This window comes from Aquila chrysaetos, chromosome 4 (genome assembly GCF_900496995.4).
Source record: "Aquila chrysaetos chrysaetos chromosome 4, bAquChr1.4, whole genome shotgun sequence".
NCBI classification, from domain to species: Eukaryota; Metazoa; Chordata; class Aves; order Accipitriformes; family Accipitridae; genus Aquila; species Aquila chrysaetos.
The window spans coordinates 21,895,239-21,919,170 of record NC_044007.1 but is presented as its reverse complement, the minus strand read 5'-3'; the positions used below and the strand labels follow the sequence as shown (position 1 = coordinate 21,919,170).

The window sequence follows — 23,932 nt, the reverse complement described above, 5'->3', positions numbered from 1 at the left end:
AAAAAAACCTCAGTGACAGTAGCACACCTGAGAGCTGTCCTTGGTTGCAGAATATGGGTTGGGAAAGACCAGCTGAGGCTCTTCATCTACATGCTGTATCACTGAAGGGAGCTATGGCCTTAGGTAATTGAAATGTCAGGACACTGTTCAGGCTACAGGATTAATTTCTGCACTGTCTGTATCTACTTTACAGGTTGGTTTGATTCTCTAGGAGAGGCTAGGAGCACTGCCAGTCACTGCCACGACTTGATTCAAATTGGCAAGCACAGGTAAAGCCTGCCCACAACTCCTTGTTCTTGAAAACATAAAGGGTCGAGAAAGTTATTTCACCCAGATGACCACAAACTACTCTCTCATATATAGCCCAAGGGGATGCAAAATTTCCTTCCTCCCTGCCCTCCTATTTGGACCCATTTCTTTAGCTAAAAGCTTCTGACCTGACCAGCATTTGGGTTATTATGAACAAACTTTCAGTGAAAAGTCCTGTTGCACACTGCCACTGCTGGTAATGGTGCTGTGGGAGCCCCTTTTCTTCCTGGAGCCCCAAAGAGATTATAAAGTGCTGCAAAATTCCCATGGCCAAGAGATAAAACCTGTGCCTATAAGCTGTTTTATTTCACTGTATAAGAAATGACTAGGAGACAGACAGCATCCTAGCTGAGGAAAATAGCACCTTCTCTAGACTATATGCAGAGATGAACAAAGTGATTAGCAATGAACGCTTCATGGGTGTTGAGAAAGACTTGGGTCTCTTCAGAGATCTTGGAAGAATCCCATAGGGTATGGCACAGGATAGAAGAGGGGTCCAGGAAAGCTGGTTGGTATTCAAAAATCACCTGCTCTAAGCTCAAGAATTATTCATCCCAACTAAATCAAACAAAGGCAGCAGGAGGCCAGCATGGATGAGCAAGGAGCTCCTGACAAAACTCAAACGTAAAAAAGAAGCGTAGAGGAGGTGGAAGCAGGGACAGGGAGCCCAGGAAGAAGAGAGAGACACCATCTGATTGTATAGGGATGGGGGTAGGAAAGCCAAAGCCCACCTGGAGCTGAATCTGGTGAGGCAGGCAAAGGGCAGCGCGAAGGGCTTCTACAGGTCTATCAGTGGCAAAAGAAAGACATGGGGTCTTTCTTTTGTAGCTCCACTGCTAAGGGCAGTAGGGGTCCTGGTGACAAAGGACATGGAAAAGCCCAAAGTACTCAATGTCACCTTCAGCTCTGCCTTTACTAGAAAGACCAGCCTTCAGGAATCCCAAGGCTCTGAGACCAGAGGGCAAGTCTGGAGCAAGGGAGTCTTACCCTTGGTGGAGGAGGATCAGGTCAGGGAGCATTTAAACAAAGTCAGTCCCTGGCACCTGATAGGAGGCCCCTGCAGGTGCTGAGGGGTCTGGCTGATGTCACTGTGAGGCCACTCTTGATTATCTTTGAAGGGTCATGGCACGACGGCACGTGGGAGAGTTTCCCGAGGACTGGAAAGAAGTAAATGTTACTCCCATCTTCTAGAAGGGAAAGGAGGAGGATCCAGGGAACTATGGTCTGGTCAGCCTCATCTTAATCCCTGGGAAGGTGATGGAGCAACTAATCCTGTAGTATTATTATCACTCCTGCAGTGAGTATTCAACATGGATTTACAAAGGGGAAGTCATGCTTACCCTACCTGCAGCCTACAATGAGGTGACTGGCTTGGTGGATGAGGGGAGAGCAGTGGATGCCGTTTACCTCAACTTCAGAAAGGCTTTCAACACCGTCTCTCATAACATCCTCATAAACAAGCTGATAAAGTATGGGTTAGATATATGGACAATAAGGTGGATTGAAAACTGGCTGAACTGCCGGGTTCAGGGGGTTTTGATTGGCAACACAAATTGCAGCTGGACAAAGTTCACTAGTGGTGTATCCCAGGGGCTGATACTGGGGTCACTACTGTAAAACATCTTCATTAACAACCTGGAAAAAGCACACCCTCAGCAAGTTTGCAGATGATGCAAAACTAGCAGGTGTGCCTGATACACCAAATGGTTGTGCTGCCATTTGGAGTGGCCTCAGAGGCTGGAGAAATGGACCAACAGGAATCTCGACTGTCACAGAATCACAGAATGTTTGAGGTCAGAAGGGACCTCTGGAGGTCATCTGGTCCAAACCACCCCTCACTCAAGCAGGGTCACCTAGACCATGTCCAGATGGTCCAGAATCATCATTCTGTGATTCTGTAAACATCTTCTGTATGCTGCTCTCAAGGCTGAGATGCTGGGCTCAATGGAGACCAGGTCTGGCTCAATATGTGCTTACCTGGATCATTTTACAGAATTTTCCCCTATATAATACTATGAAGGATATGTTCTGCTAAAAGATCATTTCATTCATTCATCCTATAATGAACAGAGACTTTCTCCAGTTATAGATGGTCCACTGTATCTAATTATACCCTTACATGATGCATAATTTAGATGCTATGAACATTATGCTGTGTTCATCTTGCTGCCTGCCAGCCTTCTGAACTTTTGCAGTAGCTGCTTTTGAAACAGCAGGAGTATGGCTGCTCTGTGGAGGGGAAACCTGGTCTTACTGTGAGCCAGTGAGACCTGCTACTTCAGTGCTATCAGTACCTGCTGGAAAACCAGCTGTCCGGAAAATTACACACAGGGATATTTCAACCAAGGGCAAATAGAGAATGTACCTGCCAGCACTTCAGTAGTTGCTGGTTGGACTGGACTCTACAAAGAGACCAAGGACAGAACTGAGCCTGGTGTACAGCCCTGGATCTTTGAAATCAGAGTCTAAATGAGACTCAATCTCCAATTTAGAATTCGTTAGGTGTAGTAGGTAGCATCTCTGCAATGGACCTAACCACCTATGACATTTCTGAGAAAAGCAATGGATATATTTTATTCCAAAAATGGATCTGGAAGTTTAAACGTAAACAGTAAAACCATATTTGCAAGTTAGCTCTGAAAGTGGCTGTACAAGACAGTGTGTGGAGAATGTTGCTGGAAAGGTATCATAGGTGCTTAGTAGATTGTGTGTGAGACTCTTACTCTTTCTGTTGCTGTTTGTAAAGCAGCATATCAGCCTTTGATTTCCTTTAAAGTAAATCTGTAGTCCTCTTTATCAGATGGCCCTGATGACAACTGAATAAAAGGACTGACTGGTTCAATGGATCAATCCAATAAGTGGTAGGATCTGTGTGACCCATTTCAAGTGCAGAGTATGGGTGTCCAGAATTACCTTATTTCTCTCCCATACACACAAATATGCCTAAAAACTGTAGCGTCTGCAGAAACGAATAGTTTAAAGTAAAATTTTAAATGCCAAAGTTAAAGCAAAATAAGATTCTTATGTATTTTCCAGAAAGTTGTAAGAAATATGATCTAATTGGGCTACTGAATGAATCAGAAGTTACTAGAAGTCTCTGCTGTGTTGTGTTCCATATCACTGTGATAATGAAATCTCTCCCAGATTTTCAAATCTTTTCATGTTTGAACACAAATTAGCACTTCTCACAATTTTTTTCTCAGTACCATAAGCAAGAAGCAAATCCATTTGCCACATCCAATAAATGAACTTTTCATTTCTCTGCAGGAAAAGTACCATCTTGCAAAAATAAGAGATCATATGTCAGCTTATTCAAGTTACAAAAGCTGTAGGGTATTTAAGATGCCAACATCAATCCCTAAGTTACTCTGCAGTCTTTTATGCAGATAAACTCCTGGAAGACAGACTGATTTCAACCTTTCTTTAGGACCTCAAAGCTACTAAAATAATAATATTTTGTTGTGGATTTTTTTTTTGTTACTGAGGCAGAATGTTTTACTTTTCATAGGTGTGTAATATTCATTAAACTTATCTACAGCAAATGTAGAATATGAACATGGTACATATACATGGTACTGTGCCACTAGAGATCAGAAGCAAGTTTAAATGGATTTGATATCTCAGTCTTGACTGGTAAGGCATCTGGTGAAGAAAAAAACAATTTAGGTTGGAAGGGACTCTTGGAAGCCATCTAGTTCAATTCCCCGCTCAAAGCAGGTCCAGCTAGATCATGTTGCTCTGTTGTACCAGGATTTCTTTGCTGGACACAGTGCTCCACATGTGGTCTCAACAGTGCGGAGTCGAAGGGAAGAATCACTTCCCCTGACTTGCGGGCAAGACTCTTGCTAATAAGCTCAGGATGCCGTTGGCCTTCTTTGCCGCGAGGGCACATTGCTGGGTTATGTTCGATTTGTTTTCCACAAAGAGATCCAGATCTCTTCCAGCAAAGCTGCTTCCCAGCCAGTCAGTTCCAGCCTGTACTGGTGCCTGGGGTTATTCCTCTCCAGGGGCAGGACTTTGCATTTTCCTCTGGTGAACTTCATGAGATTCTTGTCAATCTATTTCTCCAGCCTGTCAAAATTCCTCTGAATAGCAGCTCTACCTTCCTGCATATCAATTATCTTTATTAACCAAGGACTTGTTGTACGTAATTTGAGTGTCTTTGTTGGATATTTAAGGTGGGTACCATTCTAAGGGCCATATTCTGACAGATCGTCTACAGAAATATTTACACAGATCTCAGTAGGAACATTTGTAGGGTAAAAACAATTAGAGCTTCAAAGTTATTTGGGCACTGAATTGCTGCTAGTTTCAATAGGAAGCACCAAAATAGCTTAGATGTTCTAGACCTAAGGCATTATTCAACATAAAATTAAGTCTTTGAAATCTGGGCCCAGAACTCATTTGCTGATATCTATTACTCTGCCAGAAAAACGGTGGAAAGTGGCACTTGCAAATTATAAACTATTTTGGTCTTGTGCATAAGTTACTTCCTCATGAATCTTTGTCAAAACCAGAATAATTTCAAAATTGTAGTGTGCCTGACTCATTGAGGGAGGGTATGGGAAACAAATTACTCATGTGAAATTTTTTCCTAGTGCCCATCGCAGTTCCTCACCAAAATCAAGAGACAGAGCACTGTGAAGATCCTTCATGCGCTTTACAGGAGGGCCTGTAAGTAACGCTTTAGGGTTAATATCAAGGAACTGTGGATAGTATCATGGACTGAGTTAGCTGTTCTAAGGTAAAAGGACTTGCTTTAAGTTCATTGTTGACACCTTACTGATTGGAGGGTCTATTCCTATAGTTCATGAAACAATTTAGTCCTGAGCTCTCCCAAAACTATGTATAGTGATATTATGTGTAGGAGAAGGGACTATGTAAATTTTTATGTTCCCTTCCATTCCTCATAGTGGAATTTTCTGTTTTGTAGAGTTGTTTTTGTCAATAAGCAAACTACCATATGGGTTTCCCAAACCGTGTGTCCATTCCTGCCTGCACTTTAAAGGAAGGATATGTCTGTGGGTCTGCTGCATCAGAGCTTCCAAACATAACACAGCCCATAGCAGTATAACTGAGGAAATTTGATTTCTTGTTCTGTGTCCCTTCCATGGCTGTCCATTTTCTATGGCTGCCCATGACACATTTTCTGTGTCCTGCTCTGAGTGCCCAGCTCAGTCAAATATAACCTCTGCTTGCAATGGAGAAACACAGGGAGATGTTCATTTCACCTGGCTTTGGATAGCTCTGTCTGAGTAATCCAGACTCTTTTCATAGTCAAGATAGAGAAAAAGCTCTCATCGGATGCAATCCATCTTATGCGAGGATGGACTTCTAAAACAGGTCTGAATTATGGCTCTGGGTAACTGCTCTTTTCTCCTCATTGACATAAAAACAGATAGCTCAGATGTGGACATTACAGAATGGCTTGGATTCAAAGAGACCTTTAAAGATCATTTAGTCCAACCCCCAATGCTATAGACATCTGATATTAGATGACATTTAACAAATTTGTGGCATCCTAAAGAGTTTATAATGTCTTGCAGTGTTCAGAATTTTCCTGAGGCATGTATTTTAAATACATGAAGAAAAAGAGATCTTCATCAGTTGTTATTTTTGTTTGGTTTTGCATGTGTATAAATTGTTGTTTTATTTGCATTGCTGTGTTTAGTATTTCAGGTTCCTATGTGCATATATTTGATTAGATATTTTAGTCCTCTCCTGTGTTTGTTGTGTTTAGTACCATTTGCTCTCCTTCCCCTTGCAGTTAAAAGCAAATAAAGTGAACATGAGAAATGACAGGGGTTTCAACGAAGCCCTGGGGATAGTTACAGTAATGTTGCTGGATTTTTGATTGGGCTTTTATTTCTTTGCTGAATGCCCTGCACTGACCAAAGGAAATAATGTGGGACTCCGTCCTGTATTTTTGCCTCTTACTAAACCATAGTTGAGCACTGTATTTTTTGATGGTGTCCAAAAAAGGGAAGTAATTCTCTTCCATTTCAATGTAACTGATCCAGGCTAGGAGAGAAGGCTGCTGAAATTGCCAAAAAAGGAAATATTTTTTATATTCTTATTGTGTGCGTTCTCTTCCTTAATTCCTGTATAAAATCCAAACAGGATTTATGAGGCAAAGATCACTGTGTAGCTGAAGCTTTAGCATCAATGGGATATAAGTTTCCCATTTAACCTAATGTCTCTCTTAATTAGACTTTATTTTTATATATGAGGATCCTGTGCACTGTGCAGAGCAAAGGGCCTGCCAAACCGCCATACTCCTGAGATCAGCTCAAACAAGAGCTCCACAGAGAAAAGTTGTGTCAGACTTTGTGTGAGGCCGCAAAAATTGGTTGGTACTAATCGGTCCTAACTCAGTGGTAGTCGTAGTCCCCAGGCTTTTTCTGAGTTAGGTCTGTATCAAAATAGAAAGTAGACTTAAAGATCTGACTCTGTTTGTCATGCTTTGCCAAATCAGCTGTGTCTCTATTAAAAAAGGAATTATTTAGTAAATCCCATTCTTTTTCTCACTATACGTTTTTAGGAGACATCTGCTTCTTCCGTTACATTAAAAATTGGCAGAGAGTTTGCATGGGTGGATAATCCATATACTAGAAATGTAGGCCTGTTGATCACCTCTCAGCAAGCAGTAGCCTGGGTAGAAAAGGTTTCAGAAATACTCCCTGCAAATATAAGGAGTTTCAATCTATTGCAGTTGGACTAGATGATCATTGTAGGTCCCTTCTGACTGAACTATTCCATTCTATTCTATTCTATTCTATTCTATTCTATTCTATTCTATTCTATTCTAACTGTAGCAAGCCATCATCAGATATGGGGTGAGCAAAGGACTAGGTCAGGACCAAATTGGTAGTGAAGATGGCCACAACTTCTTGGACAATTAATATGGAGGAGTCTCCATAGCAGACAGGGAAGAAATCATACACAGTGTGAACAGGTACTGTATAAAAATGACATAGCTGTAGCACAGGGCTCATGGCTGAGCTGGAAAGACACTTTCTAGGGACTCTTGATGCTATGTACTTACCCTCCACTTACTTAAAAACTGTAGCCAATATCTGAAATATCACAAGCAGGGTCTTAAAAACTCTTTAAAATGTTCCTCTTTTATTTTAAAATTAAACTAGAAAAATACCTCTTAATTATATTGCATTAATTTCAGTACATCACAAGCCTTAAGAAGTACGGCCCAAACTCCTTGTTGGAGAGGCTCCTTTTGAGAATTTGTTCTTATAATTACTCCTGCCAGCATGCCATATGGTAGGTGAAGATCACACTTCCAGATCTGAGTAAATATTTCCTAGAGAGGGAAACTAAGGTATAGAGAGGTTCCCCTTGGACCCTACAGAAAAATCAGGTCCAAAGTCAGAGCTAGAGCACAACAGTTTCCAGCTCCCCTCTGTGTCACACATGACAAGAAACTATGGTGGAAAGAAACTGGGACTTCAGAGCAAGAAACTGCTTTCCAAGAATAACTCTTCCCTTATGCTACATAAATAATGGTAGCAGCCCCCACATTAGTTCATGTTACAGGACAGAATTAAAAATACTTTGCTTCAGACTGCAACTGAAATGAAGGTTTTGTTCTTGTCAGCCTCCTGTTAAAATTCGTATCTGCACCTAACAGCTTCAGGAGAGCTTTTGCGATTTATGTTTTCAAGAGGAATCTTTCCAGAAAGCTCTCAAGGTTTAATATTTCTTTAAACACTGAATTAGCCTCTTTAGTCAAGCCAAAGATTTATTTCTACCTCTGAGCCAGATTTACAGCTGTTTTAAGTGCCTGCCGATACAAGAATTTTCAGCCTCCACATTTTTTTAGGTTTAGAGTTTTCATCCTTCGCATGATTCTCCTGTGCTGAATATCTACGTCTGTTGCTGATGTCTTATGGGGGAAAACGGAGGTGTCGGACAAGGCACAGAGCTGCACACTGCAAGCTGGCCTCTGACCCCTGCGGTGGCTGAGCTTGGAGACGGGCTCTGCAGGGGACGGGAACGCTCCCTTCCCAACCTTCAGTGATCACGCAGAGACACCCGAGCATCCGTGCCACAGGCTCCAAAATTCAGCGGCTCCTTATGAAGCCTTTCCTGCCTTAAAACTCTGAGTTCATGCAGGTTAGGGACAAAACTGCCATGTATGTGCTGAGTAGTGCAGTGATCTCATGTAACAGCATTGAATCTGCCCAGTAAAGGAGACTTTTTGATTATTTGCAAGTTGTGTCCCTATTTTGCAAGTCTCCAGCCTCCTAGTCCAGAGGTACAGCTTTTGTTAATTCTAAGGCTTCGTTCTTGACTCTCTCTCCAATTCTTAGATGCAGTCATGCCAAACTCCCAGTCACATATTGCAGCCATTTACCAAATGCTTATAAACATTAACAGGAATACACCATACCCATACATAAAAACACACAAAACCATGCAGAAACTACGCTTGAGAACAGCTGTGAAATCAGCACTACAAAAGAAAATCCAAAATGTGTTATTTCCTCACACTGATGCTTTTGCATAATATTACATAATTGCTAGCTTTTTTGCATTTGATTTTTTATGGCTTCTTAAATCAAGAACAGAACTCCAGATCTATTCACTGTACAGGGCAATTTTTCTTAGCTCTACAAAGAAGATGTGGCAGCACGGACTGTTCAAGGATCCAATCTAGGAAGTTCAGGATTCACTGGCAGGGCTTGCTAGTTGTTAGGTCTGGTTCTGCTTGACTCCAGGATTATGAACACCTCCTTTTTAATTACATTTCCTAAAAATGCCTTGGTAATTTCTAGTTCAGCAGGAAGAGGGCAAAGCACGCAATCCACTTAAGCAGAGGACAGCTCTGTTCATGGCAAAACTGGAGCCCGGCAGCTTGCGTGCTACCTCTCCTCTCCATTTCACTTGCGCCACTTTCCCAAACACATGGCAACTTGTACATACTTCAGGGCATTAATTAACTAATTTTGCTTCTGTGAAGGAGCTGCTAATTGCTGTTATACTCCATTTACAGCTGAGTTCACTGAGGCCCTGGAAGGAAGCAATTTCCTCAGCCTTCCCAAGCAGAGTGATAGTGCCAGGGATTGAGCCTGAGAGCTATCGCCCACCGTTAATCCCTGCTGAAGCAGTTAAGCACTGGAAACACTCAGCATCTTTCAGGATAGTCCCCAGCACTAGAAAGGATCAGGCTCAAGTGAGGCCAAGGAAAAGCAGCACACTAGGCGCAGCAGTCCAAGAAGGTCCCAGTTGGGGTCAGATGCCTGTTCCAATCACCCTCAGCTCCTGTTGCATGCAAAGCCGATAATGACATAACTCATAACTAACTACAACGGGAGGAAGGGGAAAACGGTGCAGCGAATGCTAGCAGAACTCATAAAGTCAAATGCCAGTAAAATACAGTATGTGTACAAAATAATAGTTTAGTTCCTGGCTACTTGCTGTGTTCAAGCTAAACAAAAGACAAAGTAATATCTTTGGGATGTATTTCCAAAGACAACTGTTCCCTATTATAAGATAAAATTGCAACAGTTTATTTAATTAGTATCTCATTTGTTCTAGTATGTTAAAAGGCTAATATGCATATAAATTGATCTTGCATCTTTGGACAAATTGCACCATAAATATTATATTGTAAAAGAAGAAGGAAATATGTGAGCACTGGACTGTCTCCCATCAAACTGAATTGAATGTCACAGAAATAGTTCGTAATTTACAATACGGGCATGCTGATAGGCAGGAGAGATGGTGACAAGTACAAGCAATTAGGGTTAAAAGTGCGTAAGGACCAATTTGTAGCTGTGCTATCCCAGGAGAGACACAAAGAAGGAATGATGCCTTTGAGACACACTTTCTTCCCGCTGTACTGACCTATCTCCAGCTGAAAAAGGAGAACTTAATTCCCCATTCCCGGGCAGCGTGCACAAGCTGCTCCAGCCATTCCTCCCTCCCTGGCAGCTGCTCTGGCTGCTCCCCGAGGGTTGAGCCACACTCCCCTGCATCGGGGTACCAATGGGAAGATTCCGTGCTTCCCTCTTTCCCTCCCCAGCGCCCCTGTAAGGCAAAGCTAGCATCTGTGGGGAAGCACCGGGTGCTACAGGAGGCTTGCGTCCTGCTGATGCGATACACGCACACGTATATGTACATATGAACTGCTGTGTCTATGTGGCAAATGAGAAATCAAAGTGCACAAATAGTAAAAGGACAAAAATACTTTGAAGAAAAGATAGAATACCTTTTAGAGTAATCTCTTCCATGTTTATATATGTGATATTGGAGACGAAGATTTGGGTCTCGCACAGGGCAGTTCAGCCCCCATGTGAGTCAGACCTGCATTTTTTGCAATATGAAGAAGTATTGACCTGCCAGTAAAAGCACATCTTTGTCAGTAGTGTCACCGTGTGATTAACGGTATTTTTGTTTTCCTTTCCTTTTAGTTTGAGCCATCACAGTGTCAGCAGCAATCAGAAGAAAATGCGAACATTTGTCTCAATAGCCCAGAACGCATGGGGAATTTTTATATCTGAAAGGAAGCCTGGCTGGAAGTATCTGATGCAGCTTTTTGCAGTTTGCTCTGCAGTTGGCTTCCTCTCAAGCTTTCTCTTATTCCTTGGCATGCACTTCTCCCTGGCACACCACCCTTTGGGTCCCTTACTGATTTCTGGATTCGTCTGGATTTCACTTTCTATCGCGCTGTCCTGTTTCAAGCACCTGCGCTGTTTTAGTGTCCTGTTCCTCCTTTCTTGTGGATTGCAAAATGGCAGGAATGCTCTTATTACTGCTGGCACAGGTGTTGTGGTGGCCGGCAACATCCAAAATATTTTTCACAACCTAAAGATTCTGGCAGACAGTATAACCTGTCATTTAGAGTATGAGCAATTTGCCTTGATAAAATATTATGTTGAGGCAGTAAAATGGATTTACGAGGCGGCCAAGCTTTCCACTGAACTATCTAAACAGATAGTGTTCCTAAGGCATGAATTCGCACCATCTTATTCAATTTCAGATGATGCATTAAAACAAGAGCTAAATGACACAAAGCAAGAAATCCAGAGAGTTGCCAACCAGATATCTTTCATGCTGACTGTACTGCCCTATATAGGCCAGAAAGCACTGCCTATATTGGGGATTTTTCTAGCTTCTTTTGGAACTGGCCTCTTTATCAAAAAATTTGTGGGCTCTCACAGTGCCAAATTTAAGAATACTTATATCACAAAACAGTTCATTGCATTTGATGAGCACCAAAAGCAACAGCAACGACCCTGTCTTCTGCCACTTAACAGAAAAGAAAGAAAAGATTATGTGACAATCCCATCTTTCTGCCTCACAAGGAAGGACAGAAAAAACATGCAGCGGTTTTTTCTCCCTGTAATTATTCATCTTTGCATATGGCTTCTGTTTGCGGCAGTAGATTATTTGTTTTATTGGTTAATTATTTCTGTGAATAAACATCTCCGAGAAGTACCGGATCTAGAGATTCAACTCAGCCTCTTTCAGCAAGTAAGTACTTATCAGTACTTCATATTTCTTAGTTTAGTGTTGAAAAATTTTCCTTCATCTTCAGCAGCTGCAGGAGCAAACATACAGCCAATGAGCCATCAGTTCTTTCACTGCATTATCATTTGCTTCAAAAAGGGCCATTGCCTTTACAGATACGTATGTTGGATGGGACCAGACAGTTCTCTGCACTTTCCAAAGTGTACTCATAATTATAGAGAATGGTAAATATAGGAAGAAGGACTTTTATTCCTCCATTTATATATATGGAAAATATCGGAAGCTTAAAATTGGAAACTCAGAATGCTGACATTTGTGAAGCACCACTTTTATAGTCCAAATGCCACGGTGACACTGCCTACCTCTCTTTAGCTGAGTAATGTGAGGAGCTTATAATTTAAAAAAGCATGGCTGCATACACACAAAATAATAACACGTTGCCGAAAGCTCAAGGTTCTTCTAGCAGGGCAGCGGTGCATTGAGAACCATAGAGTAATTAGGTTGGAAGGGACATCTGGAGGCCATCTAGACCAACCTCGTGCTCAAAACAGGGCCAACTTCAGAGTCAGATCAGATTGCTCAGGGTCTTGTCTGTGAATACTTTTAAAGCTGGAGATTTTACCGCTGGAGTGTGTGACCTATGTGATGCTGTGCAGGCACAGGAAAGCTGCCCAGTTTGATAGCTTGCAAGATCAGGCTTAAAACATTTCCCAAAAGCATATAACCCTTTGATACTGTCAGGATAAAAAGATTTTAAAGGGATGCTGGTCTGTTAGTACAATATGATATATGCTTTTTCTTCTGTCAATTTTTTCTTACTCAGCATTTTCTATTACTTCCGCTTAGAGCTCATAATAATGAGAATTCATTCCCATTTCTCCCCATCCCCCCAAAATTCATCTAGCCAAAAGCAGTTCCACAGAGTAAGATTGTTAAGGTGAGCAATGCAATAAGTGCATTGCTTGAAATTACAAGCAAAGAGAACAGGACATGCATACAATCTTTGGCAGAGAGATTCTCATTCTCACTTTTCCATACATGACATATTGAACCTCTGAGCTGGCTTCTTCAGCCAGACCACATTTTCTATGACACACTGCTAAACCATTGCAGGTTCAGCCTAGACAGTGTTGTGGCAGACTGATGGTCCCGGTGTGTCATGGGACGTTCACCTGGTTGGGACTGAACCATGAAGGGGAAGGGAGATGTAGCACACAGTATCCTTGAGGAAAGGTAGCACTTCAGGCAAATGTGAACTACTAATGAAATTAGCCGAAATGAAGTCAAGCTGCTGGTCAAATTCTGTCATACTTCAGATGATAATATTTTGTATTGTTTATCAAAATATCGAACTCTTCCATGGGATAAAAATCAAATTATTGTCCAATTTTATCTTAACAAAGAGTAGAAAGTCAGTATCTGTATGGCAGACATAAGCCAAAGGTTCCCAGATTGTGTCAGTGGAAAACCACTTTTCCTAGAGGATGGCAGCTGCCAACTTTCAGTTGTTACCCTTCTAATTGTTTCCTGAACTTTCCTTTAGGAAGGTAGATGCAAAAGCCATTGGATTCACTGTAACTGTGCAATCAGCACACGTATAGCAAGTCAGAGCTATCCCGGAGAGGTCAAATTCCTGGGCAAAAGCAGAGAGGCTTTCATCACCTGGTCAGTCAGTCTAATGTGAGATATGTTGAGGAGGCAGATTGCTACACATGCTAAGGGGGCTTTACACCTCATATTAACCCTGTTGCTGCACAGCAGCTGTGATCTAGCATCACCAAACCAGCATGTGAAATGGCCCTGGTCCCCTGGGATATGGTCCTTGAGTGAAAAAGGGTTCAGGAGAGCTGGTTGATTTTCAAAAAAATCACCTGCTCTAAGCTCAAGAATTATTCATCCCAACTAAATCAAACAAAGGCAGCAGGAGGCCAGCATGGATGAGCAAGGAGCTCCTGACAAAACTCAAATGTAAAAAAGAAGCGTAGAGGAGGTGGAAGCAGGGACAGGGAGCCCAGGAAGAAGAGAGAGACACCATCTGATTGTATAGGGATGGGGGTAGGAAAGCCAAAGCCCACCTGGAGCTGAATCTGGTGAGGCAGGCAAAGGGCAGCGCGAAGGGCTTCTACAGGTCTATCAGTGGCAAAAGAAAGACATGGGGTCTTTCTTTTGTAGCTCCACTGCTAAGGGCAGTAGGGGTCCTGGTGACAAAGGACATGGAAAAGCCCAAAGTACTCAATGTCACCTTCAGCTCTGCCTTTACTAGAAAGACCAGCCTTCAGGAATCCCAAGGCTCTGAGACCAGAGGGCAAGTCTGGAGCAAGGGAGTCTTACCCTTGGTGGAGGAGGATCAGGTCAGGGAGCATTTAAACAAAGTCAGTCCCTGGCACCTGATAGGAGGCCCCTGCAGGTGCTGAGGGGTCTGGCTGATGTCACTGTGAGGCCACTCTTGATTATCTTTGAAGGGTCATGGCACGACGGCACGTGGGAGAGTTTCCCGAGGACTGGAAAGAAGTAAATGTTACTCCCATCTTCTAGAAGGGCAAGGAGGAGGATCCAGGGAACTATGGTCTGGTCAGCCTCATCTTGATCCCTGGGAAAGTGATGGAGAGTATAATCGTGGAAGCCATTTCCAACATATGAAGGCCAAGAATGCTATTAGGAGTATTCAGCATGGATTTATAAAGGCTAAATCATGCTTGACCAACCTAATAGCCTTCTATGACATGATCACTGGATTGTTGGATTAGGGGAGAACAGTGGATGCTGATTGTGCATTTATTAAGGCTTCCACAACATCCTCATTGACGAACTGTTGAAGCATGGGCTAGATAAATGGAGAGTAATGTGAACTGAATATTGGCTGAACTGCTGGACCCAAAAGGTTCTGATTAGTCACACAAAGTCACTTCTGATGTCCCCCAGGAGTAGACATTAGAACCTGTACTGTTTAACCTCTTCATTAATGACCTGAACAGAGGAACAGATTGTAGCCACACAAGTTTGCAGATAATGTAAAACTGAGAAGAGTGACTGAAACACCAGTGGATTGTGCTGCCATTCAGAGGGACTTGAAAAGGCTAGAGAATTGGGCCGATAGGAACCTCAAAATGTTCAGCAAAGGAAAATGCCATGTCTTGCAGTCCTTGGAGAGAAATAACCCCATGCACTATATGTGTTGGGGACCAACCAGCTGGGACATGGCTTTGCAGAAAAAGTCTCTTAGACTTCTGATGGACATCAAGTTGACCACAAGCCTGGAATGTGACCTTGTGGCAAAGAAAGAGCTATCCTGGGCTGCATTAGGCAGAGCATTGCCAGCAGACTGAGGGAGGTGATCCCTCCCCTCTGCTTAGCACTGGTGAGACCCAGTTACAAGAGAGGCATATACTGGAGTGAATTGAGTTGTCGTGATTTAACCCCAGTCAGCAACTAAGCACCACGCAGCCGCTCACTCTCTCCCCTCCCACTCAGTGGGATGGGGGAGAAAATCAGGAAAAGAAGTAAAACTCGTGGGTTGAAATAAGAATGGTTTAATAGAACAGAAAAGAAGAAACTAATAATGATAATGATAACACTAATAAAATGACAACAGTAATAATAAAAGGATTGAAATATACAAATGATGCACAGTGCAATTGCTCACCACCCACCGACTGACACCCAGCTAGTCCCCCAGTGGCGATTCCCCGCCCCCACTCCCCAGTTCCTATACCAGATGTGACGTCACATGTTATGGAATACCCTGTTGGCCACTTCGGGTCAGGTGCTCTGGCTGTGTCCTGCGCCAACTTCTTGTGCCCCTCCAGCTTTCTCGCTGGCTGGGCATGAGAAGCTGAAAAACCCTTGACTTTAGTCTAAACACTACTTAGCAACAACTGAAAACATCAGTGTTATCAACATTCTTCACATATTGAACTCAAAACATAGCACCGTACCAGCTACTAGGAAGACAGTTAACTATCCCAGCTGAAACTAGGACATGAGTAAAGAGTCAAGAAGATGCTTAAAGGACTGGAGCATCTGTCATATGAGGAGAGGTTGAGAGAGCTGAGGCTGTTCAGGCTGTAGAAGAGATGGCTCAGGGGGATCTCATCAGTGTCTGTAAATACCTGATGGGAGATGGGTGTAAGAAAGACGAGCCAGACTCTTCTCAGTGGTCCCCAGTACAGGGACAAGAGGCAATGGGCACAAATTAAAGGAAATTCCATTTCAATGTTAGAATTTTTTTTTACTCTTCAAGTGATTAAACACTAGAACAGGTTTCCAAGACAGGTTGTGGAGTCTCCATGCCTGGAGATATTAAAAACCCAATCCTAAGCAACCTGCTGTAGCCTTGGCTATTCTCTGTGTACTGCTGTGTGTGGTTTTGTCTGTGTTTCTCTCCTTGATACCTTAAGGACAGCCCCTTATCATGATCTGCTGTATTGGGTTTGTGTGGCAAGGTTTTGGTAGCAGGGGGGGGGTTACAGTACACCTGCCTTGGGTGTGGCCCAATTCAGGGCAAAGAAGGAGCTTAGTCCCACCATCCATGGGCGGAGGGCCTGAGCCTGACCCTGTCTGGCTGATTCATAAGTCCTATATTATGAATTTGCTCTCTTTATTTGCAATGTTCACTCCTGTGGAAAGCTGCTTGACTGTCCTTAAACAGAAAATTATGCCATCATCAGATTGTTTCCAGTTCCCCAAGGAAGGCTAGTCACAATAAAATATAAAATTTAATCTCAACAGATTTGTCATAACAAGCCTCAGGGCTGCTGATCTCAGGGAGTCTAGGAAGCTGGCTGGGTGAGCAGGACAGACTCAGCAACTTCTTCAGATGTTTGTTCGTGGTATGAACAGTGAAGTTCTTCATGCACTTGTACCCCTGTTTCATATTGAGTTCCTAATGCAGTTTTTCCTTGCTTATACATTGGTTCAGTTTAGCGATAAAATGTACTGAGGTAGATTGGAACATGATAATGTTGAGGAAAGACTAACAGGCTGAAAATGTGCAGCATGCTTTGGGCACCTGATCCTTCCAATGAGCATCTAACAGAAGTGCCTGGCCTCTGAAGGGTGCTTAGAAGAGTATCGTGGTTTAACCCCAGCCAGCAACTAAGCACCACGCAGCTGCTCACTCCCCTCCCACCCAGTGGGATGGGGCAGAAAATTGGGAAAAGAAGTAAAACTCGTGGGTTGAGATAAGAATGGTTTAACAGAACAGAAAAGAAGAAACTAATAATGACAATGATAACACTAATAAAATGACAACAGTAATAATAAAAGGATTGGAATATACAAATGATGCACAGTGCAATTGCTCACCACCCACTGATTGACACCCAGCTAGTCCCCGAGCAGTGATCCCCCACCCCCCCCAGTTTATATACTGGGCATAACATCACATGGTATGGAATACCCTGTTGGCCACTTCGGGTCAGGTGCCCTGGCTGTGTCCTGTGCCAACTTCTTGTGCCCCTCCAGCTTTCTCACTGGCTGGGCATGAGAAGCTGAAAAATCCTTGACTTTAGTCTAAACACTACTTAGCAACAACTGAAAACATCAGTGTTATCAACATTCTTCTCATACTGAACTCAAAACATAGCACTGTACCAGCTACTAGGAAGACAATTAACTCTATCCCAGCTGAAATCAGGACAAAGAGCCACAAGGAAGAGCTACATATGCCCCTGACATGGTCAGAAAAGAGGGCTGGATGATTCAGTGTCCCTACAGTGTTCCTACACAGCGTAGAAAGTTGCCTGCCAGTATGAAATACTGGTCCCAGCAGCATGTCTAATTTAGTCCCTCTCATTCAGCATTTCAGTCTGCAAACAGTGCAAGACATCAGCTCTTCTAAGTAAAGGCATCTATTAGAGGAGGAGAGGTGGCTTTGTTTGCATGATAACCTCGTGGTCAGTGCACTTGCCTAGGTGGGTGAGGATGCATTGCTGATCATGTACCGAGCCACAACCAAAGGGACGGACACACTCTGCTCTGCTGTTTGAAGGGAGGACCCTCCAACAGAGGACCTGAGCACATTCATGGGAGTGGGAATATATTAAACCATTATAGCCAGATTAGCTAAATACTTGTCTATCAGAGCCACTGAAAATATAAGTTCTTAACAGTCCAAACTGTGGGACAGTCTTCCAAGAGAAATGGTGAAAATGCAGTCTGAAACATTTATAAATAACCAATAAATAATATTGTTATGAGAATAGCATGTATGGACACTGGATGGTCTAGATGATTTATGGTCCTTTGTAAATCTGAATGACCAATGGGAGAAGTATTAAGAAAGGAGGGAATCTGTACTATAATCAACTCTTTTTTTCCCCTTTTCTTGTGCAGAGGAATGAGAATAGCTTTATCTTTCATATGACAGAGCACATTCAAAAGACTGATCCTTTCAAGATCTCTTTGTTTAAGCATGACTGCATCCCTCAGCCAGAGCTCGCTCTTTCCACAACATGGATCCAGCTTGGAGTCATCATCTTCTTCTTAATCATTTTTGGGTTATTCTCTGGCCTCCTGACTCAACTTAAAATACTGGTGTCAACTTCATTTTATCCTGACACTGAGATGAAACGGATACATTATTTGCATGCAAAATTACTCAAGAAAAGAGCAAAGCTACAAGAGAAAACTGGGAAGAACGGGTTTGCTAGAACGGTAAGCCATCAGCCCTAGGGGAAAAAAAAAAATCTTCCTCTCTCAGGGTGGTAGCCAGATCCAGGAAATATTTAAACACTTGTTAACTTCAATTATGTGCTAATAGACTTTCCCCAGTGCTCTCCTGCATAGGGGGCGGGGACAAGTTGCCTAATGGTGAGATTAGATCATGTAATTCTTTTGTTCTGTCCTTCAACACACATGCACCAGACATGACATGGGTACACCCAAATGACTATGTGCTGGCAAAAAACATACCCCTCAGACTTAGAGCTCTCCAGAAAAGAAACTTGGTTTTCATGAACATATGAAAAGCACCTCCAGCACAAAAAGTATTCCTGCAATCTAGAAAGAAAATGTTAGGCATTTGTGAGCAGCCTCTTAATGTTGAGAAAGTTGTTAAGTTGTTGCTTAGCAAAATGGATGGTGATATATTTCTGTTTTAAAACACAGTGGGAGTGCAACTGCAAATACCATTAGGAAACAGAACTTTTTGCTTGCAAAAACATTTGCCCTGTATATATACACTAACGGAAATAACAAACACATATGCATGTATTTATGGCAAATCCAGATAGCTGCAGACACATATAGTTTGTTTTGGTTTGTTTTTTTCAATAGCCTTCTGTACTGACTCTACAGGATGTTAGTGTCTAGGTGATCTCTAATGCAATAATACTATGATCATAGCCTCATATTTCTGTCTTTTCAGGTCAACTTTTGGTTTCCAATACTCAAGGCAAGAGAGGCAGTGAGGAAGAAAGAAAGGAGTGTGGCAAATGACAGCATGGTGTGAAAGAGACCAAGTGAATCTTTGGATAAGGCTGAGATGCTCTAGCTCCACAGGGACCTGTGTTTCGCACCCATCTTTCCTATGGAATGTCAATTTTAAAATGTAAAAAATAGGACCAAAGACTAATCATCAGTATTTTTGGAAAAGTGCAGAAAAGAAGCCACAGGAGACAGTGTGCTCTCCACCACAGAGAGATCTGGGTTGACATTAATACTTGTTTTTCAACTTGGGGTCTGCATTGTCTGGTACTTTAGAAACCTGTGGAGGGTCTGTTCTTCTGTGTAAAAGCAATCAAACAGCTTGGACCTTTTAGGACTACAGCACAAACCTCTTTGCGTTGAGCTAACAGAGGACATAATGGCAGTAGCAGGCTTCTTGTCTTCACGTTTGCCAGACACTGAAGATAGAAGACACAGCAGAGGCTGTTCATTGGCTTCTGGGCTAGCCAAAAACCTAACTAGAGGGCTTAGATGTTTCTAGACATTTCTATTTCTCAACCCTCAACTGCCCCAAACCCTTCAGCCGGGTTCTTTCCCATCCCTAGCTTCATATACCTGCTCCTGCCTCTGTAGTCATCTCTTCTGCAGGGCCAGTGGTCTACATGCCCTCTCAATCTTCTAGCCCAGCCAAACTCTCCCTCCCACCTTGGCTCCCCCACTTACTTCTGCTGATTTGTCTCTCCAAAGCTTCTAATCCTAGTTTCCTACCTGGAATTCTTCACCTGTTCTTAGTCTCCCACTTTCACATATCCATAGACTGTATCGCTAGTGCAGATTGTCCTGTATCTTTGATGATCATGAGACAGGTAATGTAGCACATGCAGAAGTGGGAATGCTCACAAGAGCTATAATACAGAGGAATCAGGTGCTGTGGGTGCAAACAAGCTGGTTTTGAGGTATAGGGGCATACGAGCAGAGGTGAACAATGCTTTGAATCTTGCAGTCCGAGGGAGCCTGCAGAAGTGGCAAAAATGGGCTTAATTATGTTGATAAAGCCACCATTGACTTCAAAGAAACAAAACTGAGCCAATACTGAGTGCTTCACCTATTCAACTAACATTGGTGATGTGACCATATGACACAAGAACAAATGCTAAAAGCATAAAGACATAGGAACGACTTGACTGACGTGGCACTAGAGATTTAATGTAGAGCTAAAAATCTACCCAACAGGCAGTATACTCTTGATTTTCAGCCACAGCCAAATTCTTTCTTTAGGTTGCGTAATAGCAAACTCTACTCTGTTCCTCTATAATACGTGCATGGTCCCAGGACAGCTATTGATCGATGTCTCTGTTATCGGAATGAATAAAGACAGTAGCAAGTGTCAGAAGTTATTTTCCACTTGAAACACTGAAAAACACCAAGTCTTTTTTTCTTTGGGTCTTCGAAACGAAGCCTCACTCCTCCATGGACACAGGTAGTTCAGGTTGCTGCCAATAATTTGTCTGTAGAAAATGAGGTGCTAGATTAAAGCCATGCATTATTGAGGGTTGTGCTGAATGTCTCCGAGTGGCCTGACTATGTCCTCTTTTGCTAAAGCAGGACAGCCTTGGATAGTAGCAGAACATCGTTTATATCCCAGGTACTACTGTCAAGGACCAGTAGCAAGAAGCATTCAGGTGAAAAAGAAGCAAAATGAAGGTTGCTCTAAATTTGTTTTCACAAAACAGACTAGCTGTCCAGGTACTATTGACAAGTGGATATATTTGTTCACTCTTGTTATCATTGCAGATGAAAGCTGAAGAGTTAAATGTCAGCAAAAGCTGAGCATTTTTGGTTGCGTTCTGACAAGTTCATTGCTGGTAGGAGTTGGATATGCTCCTTTCAGTCCCAAAGGACAGGCTGGTGAGAAGCCCTGATCTCCTACTGATTACAATGCCCAAAGGCAGGGGCAGGTCTGATTGACAGCACTACCACAAAACACTACTGCTTCATTTGGCATCAGGATGCAAAATTTGTTTTGGAGTTTCTTGCCTTTCCTGTTTGATGGTGTGTTGCCACCCAGCAACCTTTTCTCTCCCTTGTTCTGTGAGCAGCAAGCAAAAGCTTTGCAGCACATGGGAATGGTTCATCAAAATGACTCAGATGGGGGTCAATGGTTGGGAGAGATACCTAAATCTGTTAGGATTTTGAGTTCTGGAGTACAGTCTCAGGACAATACCATGTCTGTGCTTTGTATTTACTTCAGGAAATTAAGCCTAGTGGGAATGACTATTAAAAAGAGCCATTAGTCTTTGGTAGGACAGGTGAGACCTTGCAGGGTTTACAGAACAGTGTTGTACCCGAATGCTGGGGCTTCCAACACTAACTGGCAGGGCAGCTTACTGAGTATTGCTTAGCTTGCCCCCTCAAATTGGTAAGAGTCATGGCAGTGATAAAAGCCAATCCTTCTTGGAAAGCTAATTGTAATTCTGTACAAAATGTTCAGCTCTGGTGAACATTTTACCTAGATACTTGACCCCACCATTGGTGACAAAAGACATGGAAAAGCCCAAGGTACTTCTTTGTCAGGTCTTGACAGGTAAGACTGATCTTTAGTCATACCAGGCCCCTCAGACCAGAGGGAAAGTCTGGAGCAAGACTTACCCCCCATGAAGCATGACATGGTTAGAGAGCACTTAAACACACTGGACGTATTTAAGTCCACAGGACATGATGGCAGGCACCCATGGGTGCTGAGGGTGCTGGCTGGTGTCATTGTGAGGCAACTCTCAACTATCTTTGAAAGGTCATGGTGATCAGGAGAGGTTACTGAGGACTGGAAGAAAACAAATGTCACTCCCATCTTCAAGAAGGGCAAGAAGGAGGATCTGTTAAACTACAGGTTTGTCAGCCTCACCTCAATCTGTGGGAAGGTGATAGAGCAATTTCCCCTAGAAGCCATTTCCAAACATAAAGTCCATGAACTTGGCTAGGATATCACCTAAACATAAGAAGAACTTTTTTACTGTGAGGGTGGTCAAACACTGGAACAGAATGCCCAGAGATGTTATGGAGTCTCTATCCTTGGAGATATTCAAAACCCAATAGACATAGCTCTGAGCAACTCAGAGCAGCGGGGCTGGAACAGATATCTCCAGAGGTGACTGCCAGCCTCAGCCACTGTGTGATTTGGTGACTTTTACACAAAGCATTGCAGAAAACATATTAGGCATACACAGCAAAAGCTTGTGTTAATTTGTGAACGTGCTGTGCCAGCACCAGGGTGGCACCTGACAGATATTGTTGCCATTACACTCATACTGGAGTCACGCACTTGAGTGGACTAATGCACTGTTTGCTTCTGTGACCATACACATGCATACCCGTGTGCTGAAGGCAGGCAAAGGAGACAGGTTGCTCTTCACCCATCTCCCTAAACCTGGGTTACCAGGGAAAATGGTATATTCTGCACATTTTCATTTAAATTCTAAAAGAAATTCACCTTTGGTGCCTCAAAGACATTGAGGTTTATCTCAGTGGTAGAACAGTTCTTACCCTGATCCACAGTACTTACCCTGATCCACAGTATTAGGTGTATGCCCTCAGCTGCCCAGTGGTCCTCTTTAGTCATACAGATGAAGAGGCAGGTCTGTCTCTCCACTGGTATTATACAGAGACATACCTCTCATTCTCTGCAGACCTTACTTGGTTTCTGTTTTCTTCCACTTGTTTCTGTCCTGTGAGCTGGGGAAGTCTGGAGGTTTGTTTATCTTCAGCTGTCTCCTCTGTAAGTTGTTCAGCTATTCCCTTTGCCTCGCTGTTTACCATAACCCTCAACCACATGATTACATTGTTCTTTTTTCCTTTAAAAAAAAAAAAAAAAAAGTCTACAAGTTACCACCATAAAACCCCAGTATTCCATCCACAATTATTTCTGTTCCTCTTCTTGCCTACCCTCTCCTCACATTTCCTACATTTTGTTTTGGCTTTTTTCTCCTGTCTTTGTCATTCAAAATCTTCTTTCCTCTTTTGGTATGTTTTCTTCTGCTTCAGTAGGTCATTCTTTCCCATACATAAAAGCATGTATTTTTTCTGTCTGCTGAGCACAAGTGAACTACAGGTACAGTTGAAATTAAGGATTTTATTTATTCATTTATTAGCTTAATGGAAATTTTTAATATATTTCATGTTACTGGGCATTGTCTCTAACTGCCTCTCTAGGGCTTGTCAGAAATGCACTCAGCACTCAGAACAAGCATCTGAGGAGAAGTCTGGATTTGGCTTTTGACTCATTCATCCCTTTCCTTCCCCCAGCTCACAGCAGAGCTCAACTTCCTTTTTAAATGTCCTTCACTAGTGTAGAAGCTGTTTGATTTACTGTGAAAAATCCTCCAATTGGATCAAATCTGGTTTGTAAAATTAATGAAAGGCTGACCTGATTGTCTTGTGAAGATAATTCAGAGAGACATGCTAGTGCTTCTGACCCTCCTGAAACACAATACAAACAAGGATGTTTCCTTTCAGCAACTGTGTTTATCGAACTCTCCTTATCACCACCCCATGCCCCCGAACTTGGCTTGCTTCATAGCTAAGCTAAAGGCTTTTTTTTCTCTGTGCTAGTTTCGTTGCAGTATTTTGTGTGGGCAGCTGGGTGTGCAAAGTCAGAGGATGCTGGGCTTACAACTGCTTTCACCCCAATCCCTGCTCTGTCAATATTGTCACACTGACTCACTGTGTTTTCATCACAGTTTAAATAGCCCAG

The 23,932-nt window shown here is 42.7% G+C and overlaps 1 protein-coding gene across 2 annotated transcripts; it reads left to right on the top strand.

The window, feature by feature from the left end:
* Positions 1–4,903: 4,903 nt before the first annotated feature.
* LOC115340862 (dendrocyte expressed seven transmembrane protein) lies at positions 4,904–23,033 on the top strand. Of its 2 annotated transcripts, none has more exons than XM_030012897.2 (5): positions 4,904–4,983; positions 10,740–11,802; positions 18,133–18,453; positions 19,166–21,093; positions 21,677–23,033. In XM_030012897.2, the coding sequence occupies exons 2-4, from the start codon at positions 10,777–10,779 to the stop codon at positions 19,247–19,249; spliced, it is 1,431 nt and encodes a 476-aa protein (XP_029868757.1). In that variant the 5' UTR covers positions 4,904–4,983; positions 10,740–10,776; the 3' UTR covers positions 19,250–21,093; positions 21,677–23,033. The 2 variants fall into 2 exon arrangements, with proteins under 2 accessions (XP_029868757.1, XP_040979080.1); XM_041123146.1 differs by having other exon boundaries at positions 4,965–5,053.
* Positions 23,034–23,932: the final 899 nt, after the last annotated feature.

Excerpts from the sequence above, each read along its gene's own strand:
- LOC115340862 (XM_030012897.2), top strand. The coding sequence starts at position 10,777 with ATGCGAACATTTGTCTCAATAGCCCAGAACGCATGGGGAATTTTTATA. Across the intron at positions 11,803-18,132 it reads AACTCAGCCTCTTTCAGCAA|AGGAATGAGAATAGCTTTAT; the intron begins GTAAGTACTTAT and ends TTTCTTGTGCAG. Across the intron at positions 18,454-19,165 it reads AGAACGGGTTTGCTAGAACG|GTCAACTTTTGGTTTCCAAT; the intron begins GTAAGCCATCAG and ends CTGTCTTTTCAG.